This window comes from Dendrobates tinctorius, unplaced genomic scaffold (genome assembly GCF_039654945.1).
Source record: "Dendrobates tinctorius isolate UK_male_01 unplaced genomic scaffold, ASM3965494v1 ptg000120l, whole genome shotgun sequence".
Taxonomy (NCBI): Eukaryota; Metazoa; Chordata; class Amphibia; order Anura; family Dendrobatidae; genus Dendrobates; species Dendrobates tinctorius.
This window is the reverse complement of record NW_027361788.1, coordinates 39,291,447-39,317,340: the sequence shown is the minus strand read 5'-3', so window position 1 is coordinate 39,317,340 and position 25,894 is coordinate 39,291,447. Positions and strand designations below refer to the sequence as shown.

Below are 25,894 nucleotides of genomic sequence, written 5' to 3'. Positions count from 1 at the left end.
CGTATTTTGCGGATTATAAGATGCACCCCAAATTTTGAAGAGCAGAATAGGAAAAAAACTTTTTGGAGAAAATGGTGGTGCCTCTTATAATGCATGTGTTAAGCAGGGTCCCAAGGTCGCTGCTGGAGGAGGCAAGAGTTGAGCATTGCTGCAGGCCACAGGCTGGGATGACGGAGTGTTTGGATGTGCGGCGTGCTGCTTAGGGATATTTTGTGAAAGGCCAGAGCCCCCGCAGTTGCATGGTTTCCTATGGGGTGGACTCAGATTCCAGATTTCAGCACTGAGATCTCATCTCCCGAGATCTTGGTGCTGAGATCTCCATCTGCGCATGCGCCGCCCTTGGCAGCCATTTTCCCGGAGTCCACCTTATAGGAAAACCATGCAACTGCGGGGGCTCTGGCCTTTCATAAAATGTTGACAGAGCCCCCGCAGCACCGAAAACCCGCAGCAGCGCGTCGCACATCCGAACACCCCCTCATCCCAGCCTGCGGCCTTCAGCGACCATGGACCCTGCTCCATGGCGGCTGGTAAGGAATATCCACGTTATAAGACGCAGCCCATTTTCCCCCCAAATTTGGGGGGAAAAAGTGCATCTTATAATCCAAAAAATACGATGTATACAGTTGTGGCCAAAAGTATTGACACCCCTGCAATTCTGTCAGATAATACTCAGTTTCTTCCTGAAAATGATTGCAAACACAAATTCTTTGGTATTATTATCTTCATTTAATTTGTCTTAAATGAAAAAAACACAAAAGAGAATGAAGAAAAAAGCAAAACATTGATCATTTCACACAAAACTCCAAAAATGGGCCAGACAAAAGTATTGGCACCCTCAGCCTAATACTTGGTTGCACAACCTTTAGCCAAAATAACTGCGCCCAACTGCTTCCGATAACCATCAATGAGTTTCTTACAATGCTCTGCTGGAATTTTAGACCATTCTTCTTTGGCAAACTGCTCCAGGTCCCTGATATTTGAAGGGTGCCTTCTCCAAACTGCCATTTTTAGATCTCTCCACAGGTGTTCTATGGGATTCAGGTCTGGGGACTCATTGCTGGCCACCTTAGAAGTCTCCAGTGCTTTCTCTCAAACCATTTTCTAGTGCTTTTTGAAGTGTGTTTTGGGTCATTGTCCTGCTGGAAGACCCATGACCTCTGAGGGAGACCCAGCTTTTTCACACTGGGCCCTACATTATGCTGCAGAATTTGTTGGTAATCTTCAGACTTCATAACGCCATGCACACGGTCAAGCAGTCCAGTGCCAGAGGCAGCAAAGCTACCCCAAAACATCAGGGAACCTCCGCCATGTTTGACTGTAGGGACCGTGTTTTTTTCTTTGAACGCCTCTTCTTTTCTCCTGTAAACTCTACGTTGATGCCTTTGCCTAAAAAGCTCTACTTTTGTCTCATCTGACCAGAGAACATTCTTCCAAAACGTTTTAGGCTTTTTCAGGTAAGTTTTGGCAAACTCCAGCCTGGCTTTTTTATGTCTCGGGGTAAGAAGTGGGGTCTTCCTGGGTCTCCTACCATAGAGTCCCTTTTCATTCAGACGCCGACGGATAGTTCGGGTTGACACTGTTGTACCCTCGGACTGCAGGGCAGCTTGAACTTGTTTGGATGTTAGTCGAGGTTCTTTATCCAACATCCGCACAATCTTGCGTTGAAATCTCTTGTCAATTTTTCTTTTCCGTCCACATCTAGGGAGGTTAGCCACAGTGCCATGGGCTTTAAACTTCTTGATGACACTGCGCACGGTAGACACAGGAACATTCAGGTCTTTGGAGATGGACTTGTAGCCTTGAGATTGCTCATGTTTCCTCACAATTTGGTTTCTCAAGTCCTCAGACAGTTCTTTGGTCTTCTTTCTTTTCTCCATGCTCAATGTGGTACACACAAGGACACCGGACAGAGGTTGAGTCAACTTTAATCCATATCAACTGGCTGCAAGTGTGATTTAGTTATTGCCAACACCTGTTAGGTGCCACACGTAAGTTACAGGTGCTGTTAATTACACAAATTAGAGAAGCATCACATGATTTTTTGAACTGTGCCAATACTTTTGTCCACCCTCTTTTTTATGTTTGGTGTGGAATTATATTCAATTTAGGAAATTTTTCATTTAAGACAAAGTAAATGAAGATAATAATGACAAAGAATTTGTGTTTGCAATCATTTTCAGGAAGAAACTGAGTATTATCTGACAGAATTGCAGGACTGTCAATACTTTTGGCCAAAACTGTATCTCGTAGTCAAAAAGACAATAGGCTGCGGTAGACAAGGGCTTGGGCTTAGTACCCTACTCAAAATTTTTTTGAAAAAACGTCTACATAGGGGTCAAAACAACATATTCAATGATGAAGCTTCAAAAGAACTTATAGTAAACTGCAGTAACCACATACCTACGTTTAATCCCCCTTTATTCTGAGAGAGGTCTAAAATGCTCAGCAGCACAACTAACACAAATATACTGAAATCAGGACGCATATTTGAGCTAGAGCACACTGCACATGTCAAAGAACATAAAAAATCACTGGAATATTCAAGCAAATATGCTCTCTGCACAATGAAAAATTATTGAAAAAAGCAGAGATATATAATTACCCAGACTTCTATGCAGCAAAAACAGGGTAACAAAGAATAATAACCCCATAAATGTCAAAGAAATACTCTCTCCGCCAAACAATAGCAGAAGCAAAGGCAAACAATATGCAGTATTGGCACATATTGTATTTTGCAGACTGAGTATTAATGGACGCTGAGGGAAATTTTCTACCTCATGATATAGCAGGTGTATTGAACAATCTGTTCTTGCTACAAGAAACACTGCCTAGCCTATGCACAATACTATGTTTGCTTCTGCTATTGTTTGGCGGAGAGAGTATTTCTTTGACATTTATGGGTTTTTGTACCACTTCTCCTGTCCTGTATATATACACTGCACTGTACCACTTCTTCTGTCCTGTATATATACACACTGCACTGTACCACTTCTTCTGTCCTGTATATATACACACTGCACTGTACCACTTCTCCTGTCCTGTATATATACACGGCACAGTACCACTTCTCCTGTCCTGTATATATACACTGCACAGTACCACTTCTCCTGTCCTGTGTATATATACACTGCACAGCAACACTTCTCCTGTCCTGTGTATATACACGGCACAGTACCACTTCTCCTGTCCTGTATATGCACTGCACAGTGCCACTCCTCCTGTCCTGAGTATATACACTGCACAGTGCTACTCCTCCTGTCCTGTGTATATACAATGCACAGTACCACTCCTCCTGACCTGTATACAGTATATACACTGCACAGTACCACTTCTCCTGTACTGTATATATACTGCACAGTACCACTTCTCCTGCCCTGTATATATACATTGCACAGTACCCCTCCCCATTTCCTGTATATATACACTGCACAGTAACACTCCTCCTGGCCTGTATATATACACTGCACAGTACCACTCCTCCTGTCCTGTATATATACACTGCACAGTACCACTCCTCCTGTCCTGTATATATACACTGCACAGTACCACTTCTCCTGTCCTGTATATACACTGCACAGTGCCACTCCTCCTGCCCTGAGTATATACACTGCACAGTACCACTCCTCCTGGCCTGTATATACACTGCACAGTACCACTTCTCCTGTCCTGTGTATATATATATATATATATATATATAAACACTGCACAGTACCACTTCTCCTGTCTTGTGTATATACACTGCACAGTACCACTTCTCCTTTCCTGCATATATACACTGCACAGCACCACTCCTGTCCTGTTGTCGGAGAGGCGACATTGGTCTTTGGGAGGGTTAATATTGATTTATTATTTTCAGGAATATTATGGGAAAATAAAAAATACAGTATTTTTTGGACTATAAGATGCACTTTTTTCCACCCAAAATGTGGAGGAAAATGGGGGGTGCCGCGTCTTATAGTCTGGATCTACTGGCTCTGGCTGTGGTGGGAAGGTGGGGAAGCGGCATCAGCGAAGCAATGGGTTACAGAGGCAGGAGCTGGTGGCTGCGGCTAAAGGGCCTGTCACACTAAGCGATATCGCTAGCAATATTGCTATAACGTCACTGGTTTTTGTGACGTTATAGCGATATCGCTATGTCTGATACTTACCTCCGACCGCTCCCCCACTGGTTATCGCTGATCGCGCGAGAACGTCCAGGACCGTTTCTCATCGTCTGCTTCCTACTGGGCTTCCTGTTGTGACGACGAGTGACGCGACGACGCGGGAGGATGTCAGGATCGCCTCGTCTGACAGGTAAGTAGCGACCCCCGACCCCTGCGATGTCGCTAGTGAGATCTGCCTGTGAGGCAGCTCACTAGCGACCACTTAGCGATGTACCAGCGATCCTGACCACGTCATATCGCTGGTCGGGATCGCTGGTACATCGCTAAGTGTGACAGTACCTTAACTCCTGTGCCCGCTGCTAAAGAGAAATGAATTTTCACTGCATTCCACCCCCATGAGCATGGAGGACAATGAATATTCATTTCTTTTTAGCATCTTGGTATGATTGGCCCCCATCCCGGTCTTAGTATCCATGGCCCCATACTTACCCTGATATGATTGGTCCCATCCTTTCCTTATCCTGGTGTGCATGGCACCATCAGTAAAGATTGAAAAAAACAAACCATTACACTTACATTCCCTGGGCTCCCTTGCAGCGTCCTGCTCCATTGCCAGCAGCTGCTTAATGCTTGTAAGCAGCGCATGGCAGGGACGTCATGCGCTGCTTTCAAGCCGAAGGGCAACTGCCGGAATATTCAGTGCTCTGCACAAATGGACTGTTTGCGCGGAGAGCAGTGAGTATTCATTGCTCTTCAGTAGCGCACAGTGTCAGCCGGAGTCTTCCTGCTGCGGCTGGCCGGTCATGTGTGCCGATATTTAAGAGAAATTAATATTCAGAATATTAATTTCTCTTAAGTACCGGCACACATGACCGCCGGCAGCAGCAGGAAGGCTCTAGCTGAGACTGTGCGTGCTACTGAAGAGCAATGAATACTTACTGTTCTCTGAGATGAACAGTCCAGATGTGCAGAGAGCATTGAGTATTCCGGCAGCTGCCCTTCGGTTTGAAAGCAGCGCATGAAGTCCCTTCCATGCGCTGCTTAAAAGCATAAAGCAGCTGCTGGCGTCGGAACAAGATGCTGCGAGGGAGCGCCTGGTAGGTAAGTGTAATGGTTTGCTGTTATTAATCTTTTCTGATAGGGCCATGCATACTAGGATAAGGAAAAGATGGGACCAATCATATCACGATAAGGATGGGGCCATGCATACCATAACTGGGATGGGGCCAATCATAAAAAGTAAAAGATGAAGCACTGCATACTAGGATAGGGACTGGCGCCATGCATACTTGGACAAGATAGGGGCCCTGCATACCAGTATAGGGATGAGGGCAATCATTCCTGCCAGGATAAGGATGAGGTGGACCATTCCTAACAGGATAGGGATGAGGAGCCATGCATACTAGGATGAGATGGGGCCCTGCATACCAGGATAGGGATGGGGTCATGCATACTAGGATGAGATGGGGACCCTTTATACCAGTATAGAAATGAAGGGCGATCATTCCTGCCAGGATAGGGATGAGGAGGCCATGCATATCAGGCCAGGGATGAGGAGGCCATGTATATTAGGATAGGGATGAGGGAGCCATGCATACCAGGATAGGGATAAGGGGCCATGTGTATCAGGATGGGGATGAGGGGACCATATATACCAGGATATGGGATATTAAGTAAAGAATTGAACACATTTTTTGCCTCAGATTTTTTTTCCCCTAATTTCATCCTCTAAAACCTAGGTGCGTCTTATAGTCCGAAAAATATGGTGTATATATTGGAAAACCCATTTAAATGGATTATGCCAAGTAATCCCCTATCCCAAGACCTATATAGTCGCTCTGGTCCGACCGCTGGGACCCCCATGATACCGAGAACTGGAGCTCTAAAGAAGCGGTCGATCATGCGCACCGTGGCGACATTCACACATGGCTCTTCAAATAGCGCCTTTAAGAGGAGTGTTGATGGGCACTGCAAAGTATAGCAAAACCCACTGATCGGGTACGGGGAGAGTGTTATAGTATGTGGGCTGGTGGGTTTTGTGTAGCAGGGCTGCTTTTTTGTCCCAGTCCGGCCCTGCAGACAGGTCAGGGATAAAGTTGTGGAAAAGAGTAAAGCAGGGCTAGGCCAGGTTCACATAGCGTTAATGCAGTCCGTTCAACTCATAGCATTGACGGACTGCATTAATGCTACTCACATAACGCGATCGCGTTATGTGAGCCTGCTAGCGCAGATGCTTCATCTGCGCCAGCAGTGACGGACCCCCGGACGCTGCAGCCCGCGTCCGAGGGTCCGTAACAGAATGATGTCACGTCGCTAGTGCATGCCGATTTATGGCATGCACTAGCGATGCTCTCCTAATGGGAGTGAATGGCAGCGTTAACGGATTGCGTTACATCGCGTTATGCCGCGGTGTAACGCAATCCGTTAAACGGACTGCATTAACACAGTGTGACCCCAGCCTTAGGCTATAAGAAAATAGCTTAAGCCCTAGTTAGAGAAACAGCCAAGAGGCCCATGGTCACTCTGGAGGAACTGTAGAGATCCACAGTTCAGGTAAGGAGAATCTATCCGAAGGACAACTATTAGTCATATACTCCACAATTCATGTCTTCATGGACGAGTGGCAAGAAGACATTTTTGAAAGCAAGTAATAAGAAGTCCAATTTGTAGTTTGCAAAAAGTCATGTAGGGGACACAGCTAGCATGTGGAAGAAGGAGCTCTGGTCAGATGACACCAAAGTAGAACATTTTGGGCTAAATGCAAAATGCTACGTGTGGTGGATAAGTAACACTGTGTATCGCCCTGAAAACCTCATTCCCACCGTCACATTTGGTGTTGGCAGCATCATGCTGGGGGGAGGCTTTTCTTCAGCAGGGACAGGGAAGCTGGTCAGAGTTGATGGCAAAATGGTTGAAAATAAATACATCAACAAACTGGAGCAAGTTCAGAAAAGAGCGACCAAAATGGTGACCGGTCTGTAAACCATGTCCTATGAGGAACGTTTACAGGATTTGGGAATGTTTAGCTTGCAAAAAAGAAGACTGAGAGGAGACTTAATAGCTGTCTACAAATATCTCAAGAACTCTCACATTGTAGAAGGATCATCTTTATTCTCATTTGCACAAGGAAAGACTAGAAGCAATGGGATGAAACTGAATGGGAGGTGACACAGATTAGATAATAGTAAAACATTTTTGACAGTTAGGGTGATCAATGAGTGGAGCAAGTCTTCAGAGGCTGGACAGACATCTGTCTGGGATGATTTAGTGAATCCTGCTTTGAGCAGGGGGTTGGACCAGATGACCCAGGAGCTCCCTTCCAACTCTACCATTCTATGATACAGGGCAATCCTGGAGGAAAACCTGTTATAGGCTGAAAAAGAGTTGAGACTGGGACATAGGTTCACCTTCCAGCAGGACAACAACCCTAAACAATACTGCCAGAGCTACAATGGATGGTTTAGATAAAAACATATTCATGTGTATGATGTGTATGAATGGTCCAGTCACAGTCCAGACAGAAATCCCATTGAGAATCTGTGGCAAGACATGAAAATTGCTGTTCACAGACATCTCCATCCAATCTCACTGAGCTAGAGCGAGTGTGCAAAGAAGAATGGACAAGAATGTCACCTCTAGATGTGCAAAGCTTGTAGAGACAGCCTCCAAAAGAATTGCAGCAATAATTGCAGCAAAGGTGTAATATGAAAAAATGTAGAAAAGTTCACAGGGTATGAATAATTTTTCAATGGAGTGTATAATAGTGATATAAATGATCTTTGGAAAGTCTGAAAACACCATTGATCAGCTATTCTCACTGTTGGGAAATCTTGTACTGCCAGATAGGGGAACTATGGGGTTGTAAGCAGGGAAACCTATCAAAGGGACATCTCTATCCTACTATCATTTTATATTATTTTATAAGATATCCCCCCTAAAAATTGTTGCAGATTGATGTGCAACTTCGGGTCCTGAGATTCCCACCAGTCATTCCAAGATTACTACCAAGAGCTCACTTCGGCAATCAGCAGCACTCTGCTCGAGCATGAGCACATTGACAGAGAAGTGTATAGGCTCGGAGTAAGCCTATGAGGCCTGTAGGGATTGACGTTCTCAAGGTAGTCATTAGGTAGCGTTCACACTGGCAATGCGGTTTGGTCTAAACGTACAGTTTTATTGCTTTCATAAAATTCCAAGAAATTCAAAACTGAAACAGCCTCTTCTGGGCACAAATATATCACAGCAAATAAACAGTTCATTCGGTAGGGTACGTATGTCAATGCAGGCTCACCCACTCTGACGACCCATTGATTTGAATAGGTGCTGTGGAATAATTATATTCACCTCTGGAGGAGCTTCACGAAAACTAAGCACTGATAGATTTCCCAACAGATTATAGCTAATTTAGGGAGTTCCAGCAGGTGGAAACTGTGTGATCAGCTTGTTCTTAATAAAGTAGGGAATGCCTAAAGCGAAGGGTTGGGGTTGGGTCCAATACCCCAAATAGTTTTTGCTGCTAGAAAGATACAAAGGTGTTTACATTATTTTCACTTTTCAGTTGCTCAGCACTTGCCTTCTCTTTAAACACTACAAAAGCCCAAATGTAATTCCCAAGGAGGAAGAGGGACAGCGGTCACTGTCGAAAGGTTTCAGTCAATTAGTATTGGGCTCACATGGGGAGGATAAATAAGGGATGGACTGTATAAGAGGAAGGAACTATTTTTTTTTTTAAATTCATTTAGGAAGGAACTATCTTAGTCTGGGTTTTTTTTTTAATACTGCAGCGTCCTAGTAACGGTGACCTCTGTTCCTCTGCATGTGACCTCAGCCATTGCATGGTGCAAATCCAGCGAATGTAACTAGTAAGAGAATGGTTCATTGAGGGGACATAAGGGAAGCATGGTCTGTGGATCTGTATTTACATCTGATTGGTTGAAGCTAACAAAATAGTCATTTTTTTACCAGCAAGACAAGGACAAGTGACGAACATTCATTAGGCCATGATGTTGAAGAAGAAAAAGGAAAGTCTGTTAGGCCTGGCATGGCAGTAGAAGTGTTGACTTGACTTTACGTAAAGGACTGTTACAACTGGCTAAAATAGTAACCCCCTTGAAATCATAAATGCATGCAATATACTGTAATAGTCAAACCTGACAACACTTCAGCATAATATTCAGGAAAACCATTCCTTACATCTATTATTTTTTGCATAATGGCTTGTAGATTGGTTTTTAGACCTGCCCCTGGAAGTCAAATCTTTTTATAACTTTACAAACTTTAATGCCTTCTGTTGTTTCACTGGGTCGCCCTCCCAGGGCTGTGGGGTACTCGGTACCGGGCCGGTGTCAGAGGGATGTGTCACGGCAGCTGTGACCCAGTCCGTGGCCCTGGGCGCCCAAATCAATGGTGGTTTTTAATGTAGTTTATAGGAATAGTTCGTGAGGCCACCTGTGGTGTTTGGCAAGCAAGATGTTAAGCCAACGCTGCGTGCAGATCCTCTGGGGCTGATGGTGTGTTGCAGCACAGATGGTGTAGCTCCCCACAGGTGAAGCTGTAACCCCAGGGCAGTGTAATAGCAATAGATGAGAATAGGCGCAGGCGGTGTGAGGAATGCTGGTACCCAGATGTAGTGGTGCTGACGGTGTTAGCGCACAAATGAATGGAAGACACCAGGGCTTGCAGTTCCAAAGCTTTACTCACAGTCCGTGGTACACAGTGGTGCCTGCCTCCGTGCCGTGTCCTCCGGGGCAGAGACTCAATCAACCTCCCGGGCAAGTCAGGATTCTCCTCTCCAACACTCAGCCAACATGTACCTTTCCTGAACGACTCCTCTATTGCGCCTTAAGGTGGGAAGAGCTCCAGTACCGTGGTACTCTGAAGTTCCTCCTGTCAGATGTTCCTAACAACTCCACTTGTATGGCAGACAGCTGTAGCCTCTCTCGGGGGCTCCCTTCTCCGGAGTCCTGGCTCTCTATTCAGTTGCTGTTGTGCCCCAAGTCTTAGATGGGAGTAGTGCATTTACAGCCAACTACTCCACCGGTGTCTGCTGCAGAACCATAAGTGTCCATACAACCTCAGAGACCGGGCCCCGGCCTTGCGCTGAGAACCTATAGGCAGGGTTCTTCTTCCGACCCACAACTCCTCTCTGTTCTATCTACTCCTCTTTCCTATTGAAGCTTAGGTTGCAGTTCTACGTCTTTCTCCTTCTGTTCCTTTCCCCGTGCCAGCTGGCTCAGATCACTGAGGCAGCTGCAGCACTCCTTCTCCTCGGACCCGTCCTCAGACTCTCCTGACTGACTGTCCTTCTCCCGCCTGACCTCCCGTCAGACTGACCTCCAATTCCAAACCTTCCAAACCTTTTATATGGATCTCAACTCCACCCACCTCCCAGCACATCCAGTGTTCCAAGCAGGGAACCACCAGGGCACTCCTAATGTCTAGGAGGAGAGAGACACCCTCACTGTGGTTGTGCTGAACTACCCTGTTGTGTGGGGTGCGAGTGTTGTAGTGTGGAAAGGAGTTCCCAACTTACCTAGGTGGTGGGGCACTACACCTTAGGAGAAGGTGCAGTACCTCTGTGGCGACTGAGCCTCAGGGGCGCCACATCACCTCCTAATGTCACCATATCACCTCTTATCCTCTTGATATGTGTTGGTAGGCAGGAACTACATGACACCAAAGCTCTACCTGTTAGGCTGTGTGCCCACGATGTGATTTTTAAGTGTTTTTGCCGTGATTTTCAGCGCGAAAACGCTGCGAAAACGTTTAAAAATCTTGTACAGAACGCACCCCATGCATTCCTATGGCATTCTGCACATGCTGTGCTAATGCTGTCCTTTTTTGCGCGGCGGAATCGCATCGCGGAGAAAATCACAGCATGTTCATTCTTTTGTGTGGAATCGCAAAGAATTGCCGCGATTCCGCACCCATAGGAATGCATGAGAATCGCTTACTTCCCGCATGTGGCTATGCCCACCATGCGCGAAGTTAAGCGTCTCATGTGCGGTTGGTACCCATGGTGTGGAGGAGAGGAGACTGTCCTCCAGGCCCTGGGTACCATACCCCTGTAAAAAAAAGAATAAAAAATAAAAAATCGGGGTATATTTACCTTCCGACGTCCCGCACTGCCTTCCCGGGCCACAGCGTTCCCAGTAATGCCTTGCGGCAAGGTCCTGTGATGACGTAGTCTCGCATGACTCTAGCGGTCTCGTGAGATAGCTATAGCAACGCGAGACCAACGTTATCACAGGTCTCGCAAGGCATCGCTGGGAACGGGAGAGTCGCTGAGACTGCGCGGGACGTCGGAAGATAAATATACCCTGATTTTTTATTTTTTAATTATTTTTTACATTCTTTCTTTTACTATTGATGCCGCATAGGCGACCTCAATAGTAAAAACCTGGTCACACTTGTCAAACACTAAGTTTGACGAGTGTGACTAACCTGTCAATCACTTTCCAAGCGATGCTTCAAATCGCTTGGAAAGTACTTGAATATCGCACGCGAATATCGTGGCAAAATCGCGGACATAATCGCGGTAAAATCGCGCGGGAAAAAATGCACGATTTCTGGTAAGGAGTCCGGTTTTCAGTGTCCGGATTTAAACGCAACGTGAGCACATAGCCTAAGGCCTGCAATGCTGCCATCATGAGAGAACAGACCATCAGTTTTCGTTGGAATAATCCACATTGTAAAAAGTCAGGCTCCTACCTGAACCATTATAAGTTGTGTAGTCACTAAAAGTAAAATCTAGTCCCGCCTTTCGATTATAGTCTTTTTACAATCCATTGCATTCTGCCAGGGCCAATGTGAACCAAAGGTAGAGGTCAATATTTGGATGGTTTTGGACCCTTTAACACTGTAGATCAATGACCACCAAAAATGCAAGGGGACCATCTAATGATTACAGAATGAAAGTAAGATCTTTTGGAAGAGTTATGAAAACATTGGTAGGCATAGCCACAAGAAATTGAAAGTGACACTCTACATTAGGTCAATTTTTTCCCAGACGTGGAGGGAAAGAAAAACAAAGGCATTTTAAAATATATAACTGTGGCAACCAGCTGGTGGTTCTCCAGTGGTTGCAAAATGACAGCGCCCAACATATCATGATAGCCAAAGGTGCGGTGATTTCCCACAGGTGTCGGGCTACTGTTTGGAGGCCAATCAAAATTGTCTTAGTTTTTCTTGGCTTTTTATTTCCATTTGGCCCTGTAGATTCTCGGTTTGAGTTCCAAAAATATCTGGTTTCCATGTAGAAAAATGGCACCAAAGATTTCAAGATACATTTAAGCCTTGTTATAAATAAATAATATTAATTTGCTATAATTGTTTCTAATAGATATAGACGGAAAGTACAGTATTATTTATTCAGGCCATTCTGAATGCAACAAATTTTATAGACTTCTTCCTCAATCTGCTGCATATTCAGTTTGTTTTCACCTTCCATTTACTCTCCATTGTCCTCCGTCCTCCGTTCTATCCTCCATCCCAATCACTGTTCCTTTTTACTTTTCTGTCAGATTGTAGCCTGCGGGTGTCCTCTGCTTCTGCTTTTAATACTCAGTTTATATGACCTAGCGGGAAGGGAATTTGTATGAGAAGCATGCTTAGGCTTGGGGCTGAGAGGCGCATTAAGCTGTGGTGGGTTGTGGGGGATGTTATTGAGATAAGCATGAAATGATAACAGACAAACAAGATTTCCCAACTAGTGGCTTAATCAGTGAACATGTCTTGCCCTCATAACTTAATTTTTAGACTCTCCCATCTCTGCTTTCCTAATCTCTCATAATATTTGGTGAAAACAAGAGTTTTTTTTAGACTACAATACACCTCTGGAATGATAGAAAAAGATTGGTGTCCACAGAAAAACTCAAGGCCCTCATACACATTAAAGTCATCTTGACCATACAATACTGGTGTGATAGGACGACAGCCTAATTTGTATGGAGGCCTCTCGCTTCTCCACCAACAGATGAAGACTTCAGGGTTGTGTAGTTTGAATGCAAACGCTCAACCCTTTTGTTCTCCGATTGTCACTGTCTGGCAGTGGCTTTCTCCACTCTCAGTATTCGAAACACATAAATGTTTGGCCAAGCCGAATGTTCATGTGTGTGACTGAAGGAGAAATTAGACAAAGCTATTGAATGTATATGGCCAGCTTTAGTGATATAAACGTAAGATGATTATTGACAAGAATATGATTTTATCAGTCCTGATTGGATTATCATAGACAAGAAAACAACTTTACACATTTTAGTTGACTTGTCACAGACAAGATAACTTTACCCATCCTGGTTGGAGGGCATTTATGATACCAAATTGATACTTTCAGTCTAATGAAGCTAAGCTCTTTATAAAAATATACTTCAGACTAAAGCACCCAATACACATTAGTGTAAAGTCATAACCACCAACTTTGACGTCTATGGTCAACAAATTGTCAGGGGAAATGACAATCCTGTATGTCAGATTTTAGACTGAAGATCATATTGTTTTCTGGAGATAATAAACAGTTCAGCGCTCTCATAGAGAACACTGGAGCGCTTGACTGAACAAGTGCTGCTGTGTATGTAAGAGCTGTCCGAGATCGTTACCGGCTGAACCATCTCTTGGCCAACAGCCATTTAATGTGTATGGTTTGCTGTGCTGAGCACCCCTGTATTCTCTTTGATAGAGCCACTGCCAGAATCATCTGACAGTGGCTTATCTCCCCAAACAAAAAGATTTGGCAGTTGAATTCCAAGTGCCCATTCCTTTTGTCCCCTGACATAATCTGATGGGGGACAGTCAAGTGCTCCTCCATACTCATTAGATGGTGATCTGATCCTGCTGAAATAAGATTGGTTGGACAAGTTATAACTCTGGTGTATGGAAGGCTTAACCTTTACCTTTCCTAAACCTTTATCCCCAAGTATACATACCCTTGAGGAATCCCCTCAGACTAGCTAAAATGGAATCTATTGACCTTCCTTGTGGAAAGTGAGAACTTGCACATGGCAACAATTCATTCTTGAAAGCTAGCATAGAAGAATTGGCACTTTTTTTGATAGGACATCATCCAATTGTGATGTCACCCATTTTGCTCCTAAGTCAGCTCTCTTCTATTCTTATCCCTGTCCTGGTCCTTCATTATCTGCCTTCTCATAACTAACCACAATAACAACCTACATTTGGAAACTGAAATAAATGTGGATGTCTGAGATGACCGACTAATACGTCTGCAGGATGACCGATTGCATGTGATTGTATCTAAATTTTCCCTCCTGGTTTTTGAAGTGTTCAGCAAGCTGCAAGTTCTGTGCTTGATAATGGAATGAAGTGAAGTCAGCTTGGCTTATTTTGCTGGGTGGAGCATGTTGGAAAAGGACAAAACAACATTAACACAAATGAGTCCAAAAACTAAAAAAAAAAAGTTACTAAATCTTTTATCTGTTGCAGGAAAATTTCATCAATCTGAGTTTCCTGCGACTCTTTCGAGCAGCTCGGTTGATTAAACTGTTGCGTCAAGGTTACACCATACGCATCCTTCTCTGGACTTTTGTGCAGTCTTTTAAGGTTTGCTTATACAGCAATGGTTAACTTGAAATTTTCCATGAACTTCATTGATGCAGAATTGTATATATGTGCAGTGCTGTGCAAGGACACGATTTGTATGTTCTGAATTGGGACACATTGAGACTAGTTGTATACAAAAACACATGTCTAGGATTAGTGATTTCTTGCCTACACCACCACATTACTAATACCGGATTCTTAGGGAATTAAGCAATTGACTTATTCTAAAGGTGGCAGTAATTATATCTGGTACACTGACCACTAGCATAGGCATCACTGATGAGCTTTGTCATAGCAGGATGAAAGAAACCTACTGGGGGTCTCCAGTAGTGCCCAATTTCTAATCAACTCCAGTCTTAGGCTGGGGCTACATTTCCACTTTGACTGTCATACAAATCACGCGTGCAAAGATTTCTAGGTGTTGCTTCTACATCACAGCATAATACAGGTAAAATGGATTGAATTGCAACCCCGAGAGTAATGCGACCGTAATAAGCAAGTCACAAAAAATCCAACCAGGTACAATATTTACAACTTGCTTGTTGCGGTCATAGTACCCTCAATAGCACAACGATGCCCCATTTACTATTGCCCTGCAACCTAGAACCTAGAAGCAATCTTTGGCCAAAAGGCTCGTGTCGTGGACAAAGTCATTGTGTAGCCCCAGCCTTAACTTTCAATTCCCACAATGTACTGCATCAGCTAATTTATTAGGTTACATATATATTATCATTGGCGGTCCAGCCATTCCTAAAATTGAATGTCTAAAGTTCTCTTTGTATAGTAAGCATGCGCCAAAGACAATACATACACCAGTGTTTGCACGTGCTCCCTAAGTCTCATTCATACAGGGGACTTGAGGACCCACATCCTCGTTATCAGTGAGGGTCCATAGCAATTATGCATTTATCACCTATTCTGTGAATGGAAAAAAAGCCAGAAATGTGCAGTTATTGTGTATATATATACTGTATGTATATATATATATATATATATATATTTATATTGTGCTTGATGTTAACTTTACCTATTGTTCTGTCTGTCTGCAGGCCCTACCATATGTTTGCCTCCTTATTGCAATGCTATTTTTCATCTATGCCATTATTGGCATGCAGGTAAGTAATGTCCACATGTGAGTGGCCTTATTGTCCCACATAATCTCTTTTTTACCATTTCTGTAAGGTTGTTTCTGTTGTCTCACCTGATAGTTGTCTTCCCATTAAATAATCACTATGGACAAGGAGTCAAAAATCATGAGACTCATCCTTGTGTCCTACTCCACCATTCAGGATCTCCATAGGCATACCACAATGTATAATTTGACTACAATTTTCCTGTGGCCAAATATACTTAATTATTTTGCATTTTATTACATGAAATAAGTATTTGATACAACAGAAAAGCAGAACTTAATATTTGGTCCAGAAACCTTTGTTTACAATTAGAGGTCAGACGTTTCCTGTACTTCTTGACCAGGTTTGCACACTTTCAGCAGGGATTTTGGCCCTCTCCTCCATGCAGATCTTCTCCTGAGCTTTCAGGTTTTTGGGTCTATAAATAAAACCAGGAAAATCGTGGATAATCTCCGCGCTGCTGTTCAAATTGAAAACAAGGCATTTTTGTAGATGAATAACTTGGTGGTTTGTTCACAATCTCATTCACAATTCAACGTGTTTCGAAGTCAATCATGGACTTCTTCTTCAGGAGTTGGTCTTTTTGAGTCTGTCGCTGGGCAACATTGAGCTTCAGGTAACGAGCTAAAACAGGTGCAATTAATCCAGGTAATGAGTGCAGTGTAGGAGGCTTCTTACAGAAAAAGTAACAGGTCTGTGAGAGGCAGGATTCTTGCTAGTTGGTAGGTGATCAAATACTTATTTAATGCAATAAACTGCAATTTAATTATGTAAAAATCATACAATGTGATTTTCTTTTTTTTTTTTTTTTAATTTTTAGATTCTGTCTGTCACAGGTGAAGTGTAGCTACGATAAAATTACTGACCTCTCCATTCCTTGTAGGTCGGAAAACTTGCAAAATCGAAAGTGTATCAAATTCTTATTTTCCCCTCTGTATGTATATATCAGATTCAATAGAGGCAGGCTTGTTATTAGGTTCTGCTGGGATCATTTTAGGAAGTTCTAAAAGTATTTTCTATCCAAGGGTAAAGATCAGGCCACAGATAGCTCAGTTCTGTGGCAGGTGTCCCAATACAGTGGTTAAGAGGTAGATGCAGTGGCGGATTAAGTGGACTATGGGCCCGGGGCTGTTCATAAAACCTGGGCCCCTGTACCCCCCTTCCCACCTGAGCGCTGCGGTCCCCGTGCGGGAATTGACAGCCGTACGGACCGCAGCACTTGGTTTGCTGCGGGTCCATACGGAAAACCCGCAACTATTCCACCACGTGTGGACATGGCCTAAAAAGACGTTGCACATAAGCTGTAGGCCTACGGCCAATGCGCACAAAATCGCCCAACGTGATCCTGGCCATAGTGGATCCACTTTAATGTCCCCACTTTAATTTGAAGTCCCCTTACTTCATCCATTGCAGTCCCCTATCACCCACTCACTTCATCTGCAGTGCCGCTTCATCATGTGCAGTCCCACTTACCCCTTAATTCATCATGTGCAGTTCCACTTACCCCTTAATTCATCATGTGCAGTCCCCCTTATCCCCCACTTCATCATGTGCAGCCCCACTTATCCCCCACTTCATCATGTGCAGCCCCACTCACCCCCCTTCATCATATGCAGCCCCACTCACCCCCCCTTCATCATGTGCAGCCCCACTCACCTCCTTCATCATGTGAAGCCCCCACTCATCCCCCCCTTCATCCTGTGAAGCCCCCACTCACCCCCTTCATCCTGTACAACCCCAGTCACCCCCCATCATCATATACAGCCCCCAGTCACCCCCCCGTCATCATATACAGCCCCCAGTCACCCCCCTTCATCATATACAGCCCCCAGTCACCCCCCCGTCATCATATACAGCCCCCAGTCACCCCCCTTCATCATATACAGCCCCCAGTCACCCCCCCGTCATCATATACAGCCCCCAGTCACCCCCCGTCATCATATACAGCCCCCAGTCACCCCCCTTCATCATATACAGGCCCCAGTCACCCCCCCGTCATCATATACAGCCCCCAGTCACCCCCCCGTCATCATATACAGCCCCCAGTCATCCCCGTCATCATATACAGCCCCCAGTCACCCCCTTCATCATATACAGCCCCCAGTCACCCCCCTTCATCATATACAGCCCCCAGTCACCCCCCCTTCATCATATACAGCCCCCAGTCACCCCCCCTTCATCATATACAGGCCCCAGTCACCCCCCCTTCATCATATACAGCCCCCAGTCACCCCCCTTCATCATATACAGGCCCCAGTCATCCCCCCTTCATCATATACAGGCCCCAGTCACCCCCCCTTCATCATATACAGGCCCCAGTCACCCCCCCTTCATCATATACAGGCCCCAGTCACCCCCCCTTCATTGTGTACAGCCCCTACTCACCCCCTCCCCCATTTAATTCATTTTATAAGTAAAAAAAAATAAAAAAGTTCCCCATACTTACCTCACAGCCGGCTCGCTCCCCAGCAGCGCCTCTGCTTTCAGCATCCTCCGGGACATGTCGGCGCGTGCACGATGACGTCATCGCGCACGCCCGACATCTGACCCGGAAGTACAGCCGGAGCTGAGCAGCCGTCAAGGTGACGGCCGTGCACAGCTCCCGGCCCCTCATAGAATGTGACGCGGGCGGCTGTCTGCTGCCGGCGGCGTCACAGCACAGGGCACGGCCGGCCCTGTACAGGTGCTGGGGGAGCCGTCCGGGGGGCATTTGCCTCTCTGCCACCCGGCCCAGCCCGTCCCTGCCCCTGGGCCCCTGGGCCCCCAAAAAACCTTGGGCCCGGGGCGACCGCCCCATCCGCCCCTATTAAGATCCGCCATTGGGTAGATGATTGGGGTAGATCCAAACATTGCTGAAGCAATTGAATCACATTTATGGGGATTCAGGATGGTAGATATTGATATTCCACATTACCAATAGACATCATAATCATTGTTATTTTCACATTTTCAGGTCTTTGGGAACATTGCATTGGATGATGACAGCGCGATCAACAGACACAATAACTTCCGCACGTTTTTTCATGCTTTAATGCTCCTGTTTAGGTAAAAGAGCTTCTATTTTCTTAACCTGCTGGGTGTCAGGTAGTTATGATGGATATTTGGTCTAGCTTTTTATTAATTGCTGGTGAAACATATTGTGGGGAAATCAAGGCTGCGTCCCAATCCTCTGATAAGGAGGGTATTATTGTCTTCCATTTGGCCTCAACCAATAACGGCGATGAGGAGCATCTCCTGCTTAGTAACTGGGTGTATAAAAAGGAGATCAACCTTTGGGTTCTGGCTCCTTGGAATTCCTATCAGGGAATATGAGATAATTTCCAATGTCTGGGAACTGGGTATTTAGGGCATGCCTTAGTTGCAGATACTATTCTGCCTCTTCCTAATGGCTGCAAATTCCAAGCATTCTAATCATCAGCTTCTTAGATAATTGTATAACTCGTGAGTACACCACCAGGCGTCCGCAGAGAGTTTTAACTCTACTGCCGCTGCAACTGTAGAAAGACCAGGAGAAACCATGCTGCTTTCTTCCAAAATCGTACAATGAACAGTAGGTAAAAAGGAGTAATCTGTACAGGGCAGTACACATGCGTCTAGAGTAATGGCTCCTGTAGGCTAAACTGAAGAAGAAGGGAAGAGCAACCTAATACAGAGCCCAACTACGGGAGAGACATAGGGACAATCTTCACACTGTCTAATTCTGCCTAACAACAACAGAGAATTTTACTGATTGGAAGAAAAAACTGAACACAGAGAATAAATATTACAGGTTATTCCCATTTGTGGGACACACCAGATACCTAAAGAAAGCGTGTCTGGGGACTTGATAGAGCTGTTGAAATTGATCAACGGAAACAAGAACACCCTGCATATATACCTGTGTTAGAGACTTGACCCCTAAGTTCAACCAAAACTGAGCAACTTGGGAAAGTAGCAATTCGGCAAGAGCATTGTTATGTCATAAGGGGGACTGAGCTTCTATGTCCTTGAACTGAAAAATCTTTTTGGTGGCTCTCCACACTTGAACTGCAAGTTTGTGAATTGGCAAGAAGGAGCATGAGTATTGCTCTGATGCCTCCAAGACCCCCCATAGACTCTAAAGACTCAAAAAGTGCGCAAGGTGGTGTTTAGAATTTGGCAAATGATTATCAGTGTTGTAGAAAGCAAAGTTGGCCAGCTAAGTAATATCAGAAGAAGTCTGGGAGTGCCACACCTGCCTCATCCCTGTGTAAAGTGGCACAGAACAGTAGTCCTGATCGAGCTGTTGTCCAGTTTTGCTCTGGGACTTTACAGATAAACAGTGTCCCAGTCCCAGTTGTCATGGTTGGTTCTGGTTGGTATGTCAGGGGTTAATCCGGGCAGCCTCTCTTTGATTTTATAGCCTCTTTATGGGGCCATGCTTTGTCGGTTTTACTTTTGCCCTCGTGCCTGTGTTCTGATTCACTTGTGTGGTTCTGACCCGGTTTGTCCTCTGTTGTGTTTTGGCTTTCTGACTTGGTACTGTTTATTTGCTCGTATGGTTTTCTGACTTATGCGCTGCCCCTGACTTTCCCTGTGGGTCTGCTCCCTTTGTACTGCGTTGCTTCTCCTGACCTTGGCTTGTCCCTGACCTGTCTAAATCACCGTGCCCCGTTATTCCCTGGTGTCCGGTTACCCACTACTCCCCTTCTGCCCAGGGGTTTCAGATGTATTCCCCCTGTCTCCATGGGCTGAGCCTGCTAGGCTCCGCCCCGTTTTCCCCTGACCTGCGGTCACGTGCCGCAGGTCCTGTCAGTACATTCCACTCCCGGCGTCCAACATCCTCCAGCGCTGCTGCACCGCTCCTGACTCCTGCAGTTTCTGAGAGGTTTGAGCGCTGCCATGCCAAGTGGAAAGAGACTCCCATCTGCTGCGGTCCGGACTGTTTCTCCAGCTGGTGAGTGCTTGTCTAACACTCACCTTGACACCAGTATGCTGTAGGGTGTGGGGGTGCATCACCCTCACTTGTAGGCTGCAGGCCTCCACTTACTCCAGGCTTTAGGTGGTGACAGGAGGGGTTGGGCTCAGCAAATCACATCTTCTTCCTACTTAGTACAACTCCTCTGCATCTCTGACACCCATTCGTTCTGGGCTACCCCCGAGCCTGCTGACTCCCTCAGCCTTAGGGATTCATTGTTCATTCCTGTTGTGCAGCCACCTGTCCCCCACGTAATTCCACGTCCACTGACCTCTTGATGTCAGAAGACCAGGCACGTTCCTTGATATCTGACTGAATTGAACTGCCGCACGACCTGCTCTACCCTCTCCTAGTGTATCCTCACCCATCCCCTGTAGACTGTGAGGGTCCTCTCTCCTTCTGTACTTGTGTGTGTCTTGTATTGCTGATGTTTATTGTACTTGTCTATATTTGCCCCTTTTCACATGTAAAGCGCCATGGAATAAATGGCACTATAAAAATGTGTAATAATAATAATAATCCCTAGTCTCCAGATGTTGCAGGATTGTCCATCAGGGAACTCTATACGTCCTCCCACTGCATGAAATGGCTTGTCCGTGCTGCCCCTAGCAACTTACCGCCCCTGAACTTGACCTTCACTATGCACTTTACTAACTCCTCCTAGCCCCTACTATTTCCTATCTCATATGCTAAACATATTATCCTATGTGTTATGCTGTTGATAAACCACTTATAGTACAAGTCTCACTTATGCTATCCTAAGCTTATCTTACACTATACTCACATTATGCATTTAACACTTGGCATGCTGTATATTACCATAATACATTACATAGGACACATAACTTTTACAAATAAAACCGCACAACAGTATTCACATGACACGTGTTGTTTTCAGGGGCAGGAACAGGGTAAGGCATTCCACATCACTACAACTGGGCCTCTGAAGAGTGGTCAGTTTCTGTCTTTTTGAACCCCATATGAAGGATGCTAGATAGGAAATCATCAGGCATAGACCTTCTGTGGGACTATGGAGGTTCAATGTTCCAGAACATATGGGAATTAAGGAAGGGCTATAATTTTGATGACATTGATTGATTCTACCAGCTACTGACAGAGGGAGGGCTCCTTACATTCTAATTTTCTTCTGCTGCAGGTACGACAAAAGAGGGAATGTATTTAAATCACACAGAGTTGCATGTGATTTTTTGCTATATTAATACCTTGATATTTAAAGTGGGATACTATTCGTAGCCTGCAGAATTCATTTCCTACTTTCCATGGCATAGTGCTTAGAGGAAACAACATGGATTTCTGCCAGTTTATTTTTTGACCGAAAACCGGCCAAATTCAATCAGATACATTACCAAAGGAAGTGTAACTGGCCATAAATAGGATTAAATCATCTGTATATAACCCCAAGCGGTCTCTTGGTACCCTGTAGTGATGAGTTAGTATACTCTTTGCTCGGGTTTTCCCGAGCATGCTCAGGTGATCTCTGAGTATTTTGGCGTGCTCGGAGATTTAGGGTTTGTCGATGCAGCTGTATGATTTGCAGCTGTAGACAGCCTGAATGCATGTGTGGAATTCCTAACAAACAGGCATTCCCCACATGTATTTAGGCTGTCTAGCAGCCGCAAATCATGCTGCTGTGTCAACAAACACTAAATCTCCGAGCATGCCAAAATACTCGGAGATCACCCAAGCATGCTCGGGAAAACCCGAGCAACGAGTATACTCACTCATCACTAGTACTCTGCAGTCTGACGGACTCTGACAGCTAGTGGTTCCATGGCAATAGCAAACAAGAGTGGGGACATAGGGTGCCCCTGTCTGGTCCCTCTCCCCATGGGAATTGATGAGGACATAAAACCATTAATCAGGACCTTGGCTGTCTGAGATCGATATAAGACTGTAATCCATCTTACGATACCTGGTACAAAGCAGCCAGATTGTCGAAGGGTCTTCTCAAGGTAGGCCCATTTGACCAAATCAATTGCCTTAGCAGCAACCAGAGATGCCAAAGTCCAATCTTCATGTCCTTTCCAACCGTTCAATTAGATTATTGGATGTAGACCGACCCGGAATAAATCCGCACTGCTCTTGGTGAATAATTTAACGAATTGCTTTATTTGGTGTATTCACTCGAATTTTAGTCAATATTTTATAATCTAAATTTAAAAGAACATGGGTCTATGTTACGCACAATCTTCGTGAGGTTTATCCAGTTTTAGTATTACCATAATATTGGCATCGTTCAAAAGGTTTGAGTAGAAAGCCTTGTTCCAGTGAGGAATTCTATACTTTAAAAAGATAAGTGACCAGTTAGTCTAAATAAATTAGAGGGAGGCCATCTGGACCCGAAGACTTCCCTCGAGCCATTCTGCTAGCCGCTTCCATTATCTCTTCTTCAGTAATAGTAGTTTCAAGGACTGCAGTACTCTCCTTTCAGAGGATTGTGAGATTTATGCCATCCAGATATTCCTGTAGATTCTAAAAGGTATCATTTTTATAATGGAAAAAGTGCCTACATGACCATAGTGCTAGTTTCATATGTGAAAAGCTGCTGACAGGTTCCCAGTAATTGGCAGTAGATAACTACTTACAATTCACAAAAGGACACTCCAAAAAATAATCAAACTCCTTCTTTTTCTACATTGATGTGTAGGTTGGAAGTCATACCCTCCCTGAGTGTCTAGGCGATGCTTTGACAGCATATTGGGGCATTACTGACCCACAGTACGTTAATTAAGTAACATTCTATTTTGTTTCTTGTTGTAGGAGCGCCACTGGAGAAGGCTGGCATGAAATTATGCTCTCTTGTCTCAGCAACAGGCTATGTGACTCTAGTTCGGGCAACTCCAAAGAAGAATGTGGAAGTGACTTTGCCTATTTCTATTTCGTCTCCTTCATCTTCCTCTGCTCTTTCCTGGTGAGACTCCATAATATCTAATGTTATTTTTCTCATGCCAGCTTAGGACCAAGCACTCAGAGCTGACGAGATCATATAAAGCATTCCAGCCCAGTGTGGTTCATGCTGTGTCCAGGCTCAGACATCATTATGGACTCAGTAATAAAACAGACAGCAATCCCAATTGTAACCACCTACCCTTGGTTTTCAGGTTAGACCTTATTGGCAATGAATGTGGAATGATTAAAAGGGTATTTCTAGAATATAAAATTTTCCTTATGGGCTCTGCAAGATAGAGGATAACCTACTGACACAAAGCAATCCCAAGAACAGAGCTTTGGATACTGAGAACTTTGCTCTGCAGAGTCCGCCGGTGGTACACATGCACCACTTCTACTTTATTCATTGTTATGACATTGCCGGAAATAGCTGAGAGCTGTTCTCAACTTTAACTTAAAACAAATAAAAGAGCGAAGGTCAAGCATGCTCACCTCTGCTTACTGAAAGTTGGGGCTCTGTGGAACTTGGTTCTTGGGATCCAGAGCCTTTTTCTCAGGTTTGCTGGGGCTCCGGGAGTTAGAACCTGAGCATTCAGTAAGTTATCTATGAGATAAGGGATAGGTTACTGATCGCTGTGAGTCCGATTGGTGGGATCCCTAGCGCTCTTAAGATTGGGGCTTTGATCCTGAGACCTGAGCTTTGCAGATCCCAGTTTTGAATAAGGCAGAGTTGCTCATGCTCGACCTCCACTGCATTTACTCTCTGTCAGCCTCCCACGATCAGTAACTTATCCATAGGATAACGGATAACTTTAGACTTGGTGAATACACCTTTAACAACAACCTTTACAATACATCTTCTAAAAAAAAAAAAAGAGACGAAAAGAGACACTTGTTACAAACCAATGGTTAAAGAATAGCATGAAACAAATGCAATGGAAGAATCAACATTCACAAGTTTTTTTCTTATGGTGGACTGCCATCATATAGTGGAACACATCGCTGTTAATTTCATTGGGAGGCTTTTGTGATATTGTTATGTCTGATAACATTTTGTATTTTCCTTCTATCTTCTGTGTTCCTGAGTAGATGCTCAATCTTTTTGTGGCCGTTATCATGGACAATTTCGAATACCTAACACGAGACTCGTCCATTTTGGGTCCTCATCATTTGGATGAGTTCATACGTGTCTGGGCCGAGTATGACCCTGCTGCTTGGTATGTGAATGTTTTTTTTTCTGATAATTGTACAGAATATGTAATGGAGCCACACGTTATAGTCTGTAGTTGTTAAAAAATAGTTCATTAGCTACATGTGCAATGTAATATTACATGCAGTCACTATATATTATTAGATGTGAGCTAACATACTTTTAATATTATTGCCAATAGAATTACTAATGATTTAATCAGATTGAAATAATACAGGGCATATAGGAATACATGAGTTAATAGAATCAGGGGAGATGTATAGTATATGAGGGCAACGACAGGGAACCTTTACCAGGCCACAATATCAGTAGTGTGCCAATCATAGACATAGGGCATTCTACTAGCTGTGGGGCTCATAGAGGGTAGACCCAGCAAAAATTGATCATCTCCTAATTCCTCCTAGAGAAATGGAAGGCCTAAGAATCATACTAGCAATAGAAGAGGCAACAAACGTATTTTAATTTGGCTATGGGACCCCCCCATCATATACACCTCTGTCCTAAATGAGTTCTGCATTTTTCCATTGTACCCTCACATATTATTTTCCCTGAATAAGGTTTAAAAGGTGTTTTTCTTTCTTACTCTTTTTATCTTTCTTATTCTTTCCCTTATTTTTATCAGTCCATGATATACTGTATTGTTCTTTTTCTAGTTGCCGTATTCACTATAAGGATATGTACAATTTATTGCGTGTTATTGCCCCTCCACTGGGGCTGGGGAAACGCTGCCCATCGCGGGTGGCTTACAAGGTTTGCAGCCAAAAAAGCCAGTTTGCATTTATACCAATTGGGGATGGAAGCAGTCTGATAAAATTCTGAGGGGCTGTGCCTGCATGGAATGCGAGGCTCGCCCTGCCCCTTCATCATGCTTTATCCCCTGCCAACCTGGCTGCCAGGTAGCTTCACTTGAGAGATTATCCACCATAATCTGGGAAACAACCGGTTGGGGTGTGAGGGTGCCAAAACATCATTGGGATTAGTCATCTCATTAGTGTTGCTGCCTGGTGCCTCTTCCGAGCATGATGATCAGAATAGTTTTATCCCC

General features: G+C 44.6%; 1 protein-coding gene across 1 annotated transcript in view; it reads left to right on the top strand.

Annotated features, from left to right (window-relative positions):
• CACNA1B (calcium voltage-gated channel subunit alpha1 B) overlaps window positions 1–25,894 on the top strand; it is a 443,201-nt gene that overhangs the window by 365,347 nt on the left and 51,960 nt on the right. Inside the window, exons 32-36 of the mRNA XM_073541186.1 lie at window positions 14,544–14,660; window positions 15,710–15,775; window positions 18,747–18,838; window positions 23,511–23,661; window positions 24,729–24,856. Coding sequence (XP_073397287.1) covers window positions 14,544–14,660; window positions 15,710–15,775; window positions 18,747–18,838; window positions 23,511–23,661; window positions 24,729–24,856 — 554 coding nt within the window. The remainder of the gene's footprint in view (window positions 1–14,543; window positions 14,661–15,709; window positions 15,776–18,746; window positions 18,839–23,510; window positions 23,662–24,728; window positions 24,857–25,894) is intronic.